Source organism: Spinacia oleracea, chromosome 1, assembly GCF_020520425.1.
Source record: "Spinacia oleracea cultivar Varoflay chromosome 1, BTI_SOV_V1, whole genome shotgun sequence".
NCBI classification, from domain to species: Eukaryota; Viridiplantae; Streptophyta; class Magnoliopsida; order Caryophyllales; family Amaranthaceae; genus Spinacia; species Spinacia oleracea.
The window spans coordinates 128666764-128674809 of NC_079487.1; the positions used below are offsets into that span (position 1 = coordinate 128666764).

Consider the following 8046-nt stretch of genomic DNA (forward strand, 5'->3'; position numbering starts at 1 on the left):
AAAAATAAATAAATTTAGATGATCAACTAAGGACAAGTAAAAGACAAAAAGAAGCGAAAAAATAATACGGAGTATTAACCTTTGTTCAAGAGGATTTGAAACCAGACAATGATCGTTGCATTAGTAATCAAGCAACCATTATGCTACAAGTATATTTCATGGTCATTAATGCAAGTTAATTACACATAAGTTAACTATTTCAAGTACAATTAATTACCCCAATATCAATTTTACAGTTTTTTTTTCCAAACATAATTGGGGTCCCTTTGGACCCCCTGGACTCCGGATATAAGTCCGCCCCTGGCCTCAAGCGTTCCTTTATAAAATAGATATTCATTTGTTCAATGCACGAGACCTAACCTACTTTATTACAAAATTTGTTTTTTTAATTAGAAAACAAAAATATCCGTATGTTTTTAAAACATAGTTTAAAATATATATTACCTCGTAGAAAGTAATAGAAACATCCGTATGAATAAGTGATTAGTTAAACCTGTTTATAAAAGAAGTACGAAGTACTAGACCTTGTTCTTTTGGATATTGTTTCAGTTCAATTTAATTATGCTTCATTCAGTTTAGTTCAATTCAGTTAATTTAAATTAACCTCACAAGAACATGACCTTAAATTGCAAAAAATTATAGGAACTATTACTGAAACCAAAAGAAAAAAAGTGGAAAAAATAACCATATTGGGAATAAGACATTTAAAAGTAAATTAAATTAATTAGGAGTACATACTATCGAATATCGATTGGACCTAATACTTGTCTTGTACAATTACAAAAATGATTTGAACAAGGATAATTTGATCCCTGTAGCATTTTTAAAAAGAAGTACTAAAAGTATTCAAAATGAGCCGCTTTGCAGTCTCTCTTCCTTTCTCTGTAATAACCCAATGAAGAATGTTTACAAGACAGTAAGGGGATTAACATGAAAAAAGAGATCACGAGGCGGTGTTCTAGCCCGGCTATCACTTTCAACTATCGCCTGCGGAATGTCCTTCTGAACCAGCCGTGTCTTTGTGTTTTCTCCTTGATATCTTTAGCTGTACCACCATTTACAGTTGGTTAATGTTTTAACAAATTTAGAGTAAACTTTGAAAGTGCAAAATAACTCATTTTAGAGAATCTACAAAGGCAACACACTGTTGCGTTGCCGCCAACAGAGATTTGAGGGCTACCTTCAAGTCTACCAGCGCGATATAAAGCTTCCTCTGCAATAGGTCGCCATTCTTCAGCACAGGAAAAGTTCATGCCCATCCCAACACTTAGCCCTCTTAAAAGGTGCACAGTTCGAAGAACAGAGAACAATTCTTCAGGAAAAGCCTTCAATATAACAACCAAATAACACAACAGAAAAAACTTCTTTAGGAATTTCTTTTGTGAAAAATACAATGCAACGTTTATGGGAAAGAAACAAAACAGAGTTAGGATTGAAAAGCGCCGTAGACAATCAGTAAGACAATAGTGCAGTACCTCTACAGAAATCTTTTTAATAGAGGATCCTTCGGAGAAAGGTTGCAGCATTGTTACTCCAGGAGGCAGCTTTGTGTCGAACATAGTCTGTGCTAACTTTAGCATCTCATCTTGTTCATTCTCACACTTACTCAAGGTGCCGATACCAAGCTCCCTATACACGGACAATACAAGAAAGACGTAAGTATAAGAAACAAACGCATAAGATTACATTTACATGGTAGATTTTATCATCTATATTTACTTTCCTATCTATGGGAAAACTAAAACCATTAAACTCAGAGGAATTTATCCGCGAGTTTGTAAATTTGCAACAACCTATAGCTTTCAATTGCTCTTATAGGATCATTATCAGCCATAGCAAGAACTAGATTTGCATATCCAAGCCTCAGGTTCTCTGGGAGATCTTTCACTTGCCCATAGTCCAGCAATGCAACCTAAATAGCAGACAAATTCAATCGTAAATTTACAATTAATGTAAACGAGCTCACTTCACATAACATAGAGCGGTTCAATGCTCGTAAATTTAAATGTAATAGGTCTCTCAATCTGCCACTCACCTCGGAACCTTTACAGATGAGAATATTTCCTGGATGAGGATCTGCATGGAAGAAGCCACTCTTCAATATCATCTGCCCGTATGCTAAAGCCAAACTTTTGAGGATATTCCTGCATGCAAAGATATTTGCACAAACCCATTACAGGTTCAACTACGCTGGAGTTTTATCCCACTAACAAAACTGGATGTGGAAAATTGTAACGCATTTTCAAAGAGCATGGAAGGGAAATATAAAATGAATGTGAAGCTAAATAGATGTACTGATTCCATCCATTAGCAGCCATAAAATCGATCAGTAGGAAAGGGGCAAAAAAAGATTTTATGTTTCCAGATGAAAGGTGGACATACTGCTTTGCTGCAACCGCCACCCTGCCAGTAGGGTTGAAGCCTCTTTTGGTCATTTCATCACCGAGTTTCAAGATTGGGATCCCGTCAATGTAGTCCATCACCAATACCCTCCTAATAAAAGAAAAAAAAGCCAGTTTTAGAAGAGATGCTTTACTTCTGCAAAAACCCAGACCATCCACCACATATTTAACCATTAATGCAGTCATCATATGTCATTGCAAAGTAGAAGTCATTCTAACAATTAAAATAAATAACTAAGAAGCTGGGCAACAATATTCTCCAGTTCGAATACACATAAAAGATGCAAAATAAAAAAAAAGCATTATGATCATGTCTGATACGAATTACTTATAACCAAAACAAATTTCAATTTCTTATGAAGTCATTCTTTTTTTATTCCAGTGAACTGGTAGCACAAAAAAAAACTATGTACAACTTAGAAACAGAAAATTTTATACCAAGTTAGGCTCCATTTGGTAGGGCGTAAAACGTTTTCATGTAAAACAATTTTCCCCTTTTCAATCATTTTACGTTGTTTGGTTGGGCAAGGGATGAATTTTTTTTTTCCATAATTCTCTCCAAGGTGGAAAACCCTTTTCCATTTGAAAGGGAGGGAAACCACTTTTCCTTCTTTCCTTCTTACCTCCCTCTCCTTTCTTCCCCTCAATCTTCAACATCTTCTCCCATTTTCTTTTAGGTACCAGACAAAGGAGAACTAGTTTGGAATTGTGTTTCCCCTTGATTTTTTTTTCCATGGAAAATCATTTTGCAATGAAGATGTTTTACACCAAACAAAACGGAGCCTTAGACTGACATAAGAAAGACAAAAAGTTTGGATATGGTCAAAGCTGTCTAAGCTAACAAATCTAAACGGTGCAAGAGTGGACGGGATTGGATCCACTCGTAATAATCACAGTGAACAGCTTACCTACTCACTATGTCCTTCATAACTCGTGGTACCAAGACAGGACTCTTCTTGTTATTCTCATACAGGAATTGCCTGATCCTATCCATCGCGTTTGCCTCTCTCGTAAAGTCAAATTCAAATGCAATCTTATGAAGCAAAAAAAACATGGATTAAACTTTCCAGTCAGGAAACAACAGGAGCAAACAGACAACTGCTTGAAGAGGCAGAATATGATCAACCTTGATACCACTAAACATGATCGATAATAAAGTCCATTTGGAAGTATATGTTTTGAAACCAAGAAGTTACCTATGATAGTTGATAATAAACTTATATAAATCAGAACTTGAATCTAGAAGAGAAAGAGAACTTGAATCTAGAAGAGAAAGAGAACTTGAATCTAGAAGAGAAAGAAAGCCTTGGGAAGGATTTAGCATGTCTCTCGAAAGTTAAAAAAGAAAGGCAGTTTTGGATATATCAGACAAGAATAAGATAGTTAAACTAGTCTTGAAGCATTTCTCATCTAGCACAGATAAAGAAATGTACAAAAATTTGAAATTAATTGACTAGCTGCATCAGCATACATCTCCGTCAGGTACGGAATTTAAGTTGGAAGTATGATTTGTCCATTGACAATTCGATATACAAATTGGATAATAATGGGAAGCATAGGCCTCTTTAAATATGGAAAAAGCATGAAGCATTGTATATTTGTATCTCCAAAACTAAATGCAGCAACAATATATCCATCCATTCAGACCCAAATAAAACTAACTCCCAAACAGTCAAACATATTAAATATGCTGGACTGGTGTAAAATACGCAGTATATGTTAATCTCTTGTGAACATGAGATTGAGATTTAAGACCGTTGTAACTGCTCGTATAAAAAAGTACCTATTTTATAAAAAATCAATTTGATGGTAATAAAACAGCTATAGAAATTTGATATTCATGTACACACATGTTTTGCAAAGAAATCATATCATCACTCAAGGACAAGGGAATTACTAAAAATTATATATAATGGTCAACTTCCTTCATTACCCTTTACTTAACCTAAGGTGTAGGTTTAAAGAATGATGATAAAGATAGGAGTTAAAAAAAGCATATGTATAATTTCACCTGTTTCTCCATTTCCTTTGTCACAGAATAGAGATCAAATTTGATATCTGTCTTTTGCATGTATAGAGCAAAAGCTTGCAAATTACGAATATCAGTCATCATCAATTCCTGAACTCCAGGATGTTGGACCTAGAAGATTTTCAGGAATCAGATAATAGTCACACCATTAAAGCTTCTAAAGATACATCCAAATTATCTACCTTAACAACGACATCGCTCGAGTTACCCTTCAATTTTGCACGATGAACCTACAATAAAAGAGAACACAAGAATATTCATAAGATTCAGCAAGCCTTTTCAAGCAAACTTGAGTATAGAGAAATTCTCACTTTACCCTCATAAGGCATGTTCAACACAGCCTATAGCGTAAATTCGAACACAAGAAAATTCATAAGATTCAGGAAGCCTGTTCAGGCAAACTTGAGTATAGAGAAATGCTCTTTTTACTCTCATAAGAGCAATTCAATAGAAACAGCTTAGCTGAATCTTAGATATATCTATGTGAGAACAAGGCATGGTGCAGAAGGCAGCCCTAAACTACGGAAACAACTTATGTGTATCCTCATAGTGCTCTCAATAACCATGACATCCAGAGAAGTCTACAGTAAACAAAATAACACACTTATACCTAAACAGGCCTTAAAACATTCGCAAACGGTATAGACCAAATTGTTCGCTCACACCAGCTGCCTGATGGACTTCACCAATCGCTACTTGTATTCATATTGATTACATCACTATAAGACATAAGTGCTTTACTCAGATGACACCATGCACCTCTGTCGCCTTTATGCATATGGCATACCAACTCCTGTTTTTCCAAGGTCAATTAAGATCGAGACTAGAGAGAAGATAGAAGTGGCACCCACACAACAAAATTGCTGATATTCCTAATTTTCTGTCCAATGCCTTACAAACTATCCTGACTGAGGGAAATTTATTGTCTTTTGGTTCTATGAGATTTCGACATTTCACCTTGTAGCTAAAGTTAAATCTTAAAAAGTGATAGCTGTATCTTTGCGGACCTTCAAGCTTCACTATATTATGCACAACAGCACAAAGAGAAACATCCAATAATAAGGAATAAGCTCGAATTACAAATCTATCAGAGTAGTGAGAGAACAGACATGATACTCTCACAGGACAACTAATTTCTTCTAAGAAAAAATGCATCAACATAACAGAAGTACTCAAACGTGATAGGAGAGACTTCAGTATCTATAACATAAAAGCTGTACCTGTGCAATGGAAGCAGAACCAAGAGGATGCTCATCAAACATATTAAACATTTCGCCAATGCTTTTACCTAACTCTTTCTCTAGCACACGTTGAACAACATCATAAGGTGTAGCGGGAGCTTGATCACAAAGTGTCACCAGCCGCCTTACCCAAGCAGCTGGGGCCAAATCAGGTTTCCCAATAATTTGAGCAACCTAATCAAAGCCTCATCACCAAAAGCATTCAATATTAGTCATTTTTTTTGATAAGTATTCAATATTAGCCATTTGCCAAATACAAGGCCACAATCTTTTCCACATTTCACAAAACCTGATATGATAATGAATGTAATTCATCAAATTCGTGGCTCGACTATAGTAATAAAAGGACACAACCCAATAAACATAAACCATTCTTAAAATCATCCAGTTAACCAATTTAATTACACTCCTAAGTGATCAATATCCATTAAAATTATAGACTAATGAAGGATGCCTCAACATTAGAAAAATCTTCAATTACAACATAAGTACATAACTCCATCATTGATGAATGAGATTCAATTGAATTTTTTAAATTGAATTGGAAAACAAAATTTCATAGGAAATGACGAGCAGAAAAGTAAAATACCTTAAGAAAGAACCCACCAAGGTCATAGCACATGTTGTAAATCTTATCAGCAGCAACCTCATGTTGCCTCTCCCACATTTCTTCTTGCTTTTTCACATCCTTCACAAAACTCACTTTAACTTGAAACACCTAAAATTTCCCACCATAATTTAACAAAGAACAACAAAAATGGGATTAAACCCGCTTCAGATTATAACCCAGAAGCATAATTATGCAAAAATTCCCAAAAGAAAATAAAAAAATTGCAAACAAGACACCAGAAAAATAATAGAAAACCCAGAAATTAAAAACTTGCATCCAATTAAACCCATTTCAGATAATAAACCAGAAACATAATTATGCTACAAATTCTCCCCAAAAACAATTGCAAGCAAAACCCCACAATAAAAATTGAAACCCAGAAAATGAAACCTTATAGCCAGTGTAGATTTCAGCAGTACGAGTCCAGAACTGAAAGGATCGTTGCCAAGGTCTCAATTGTGAACACAGTTTTTCTCGAAATTCATCAAATGGAGGAGCTGCAACAAAAGGCATCTCCTTTATACGATATTAGGTATTGGATTCAACTAGTAATGATTTTGCCAAGGTCTCAATTGAGAACACAATTTTAATTTGATTGTGGATGAACAATAATTTGATGAAAATAGAAGTAGGAGGCCTCTTTGAAACTTTGGTTGAAGTATTACACAGTGATGGAGTTAGAAAAGCGAGTAACAGAATACCAGAAAAGGAGAGTGGTAAAATTGTGGTTCACAAAATCACGAGGGAATGCAAATTGGATTGGATATTGGCTTATTGCTTAACTAGGTAGTTTAGTAATGTTTGACAAGGGACAAAAGGGTTTTGTCTTGACCTATCACACCAGTTCCCGGATCGGGTTGAGGCTGAAAATTTTAATTTTGGACGGATATTTTTGAGTTTAGAGGTTGAGAATTTTAATATTGAACTAGCTTTTGAGCCCGTTCTATTGTATAGTGGTTGTTCAGATGTCTTGTGAAGTTTTAATTAGTGATTACGTGTGTTTTTTTGGTAATATATGAATTAATAGAGGTGTAATTTGAAGGTTGGAAAAATATAAAAATTATATGTTGAATAAATATATATTGCATGTTAAAGGGGTGGAGTGGAAGAGACTAATGAGTATATTAGACTATTAATAACTTGATGTTGAATAAGGAAAATGAAGTGAAAGAGGCATTAGAAGTTGTAAATCATAGAAACAATAAAAAAAAGTTGGAAAAAAACAAAATAAAATGATGGATGAAAGGAGAGATGCCACAAATGAGATGCCACATGACTTCTAATAATCTATGATGTTCCTTTTTAAATACTAGGTATAGATTGTTACTTTCGGATCTGAATTGTACAATAATTGTTCTTTAAATTTTCACCTCCCGAAGGTTGAAGGGGTCAATCCATATTAGGGGCATTTTGAAGGAGGTGTTCTTCCTATTCCCCCACTCTCAAAAGGTTTAACCCTTTTAGTTTAACCCGTGCGGAATTTCGACCCGATAGAACATTTCATCTTACCTTAAAAAAAGTTACCATTTCGGGTAACATATTTTTGTACAAATTAAAATCCATTAATTTAGTTTTATTTTGAATTGGTTTTCGAGTATGGTAGATTTTTTTTCATAGGTTCAAGTAACCTTGTCTCTTTTATTTTATATGGCTAGGATAGTTGGGACTACTTACGGAGTACTGAACGCTAATGCAGTAATGCATGCTACAATTATTATTATTAGGGGTGGACATAATTAAGAATTCACAGTGTTGATGTTTATG

General features: G+C 34.7%; 1 protein-coding gene across 1 annotated transcript; it reads right to left on the minus strand.

Annotated features, from left to right (window-relative positions):
• Positions 1 to 672: 672 nt before the first annotated feature.
• Positions 673 to 7037, minus strand: LOC110794530 (uncharacterized). Its single transcript, XM_021999505.2, has 12 exons — positions 6673 to 7037; positions 6262 to 6390; positions 5652 to 5846; positions 4614 to 4661; positions 4414 to 4542; positions 3311 to 3435; positions 2383 to 2493; positions 2036 to 2144; positions 1794 to 1912; positions 1476 to 1629; positions 1181 to 1325; positions 673 to 1045 (listed from the first exon to the last, which is right to left on the minus strand). Exons 1-12 carry the CDS (start codon positions 6793 to 6795, stop codon positions 981 to 983), a joined length of 1452 nt encoding a protein of 483 aa, XP_021855197.1. The 5' UTR covers positions 6796 to 7037; the 3' UTR covers positions 673 to 980.
• Positions 7038 to 8046: the final 1009 nt, after the last annotated feature.

What these genes read in the sequence shown, in the direction of transcription:
- LOC110794530 (XM_021999505.2), bottom strand. Translation starts at nt 6,795, where the DNA reads ATGCCTTTTGTTGCAGCTCCTCCATTTGATGAATTTCGAGAAAAACTG. An exon ending in GTTCTGCTTCCATTGCACAG is followed by an intron (nt 4,662 to 5,651) that starts GTACAGCTTTTA and finishes CTTTTATTGTAG; the next exon opens with GTTCATCGTGCAAAATTGAA. An exon ending in TCGCGCTGGTAGACTTGAAG is followed by an intron (nt 1,046 to 1,180) that starts GTAGCCCTCAAA and finishes ATGGTGGTACAG; the next exon opens with CTAAAGATATCAAGGAGAAA.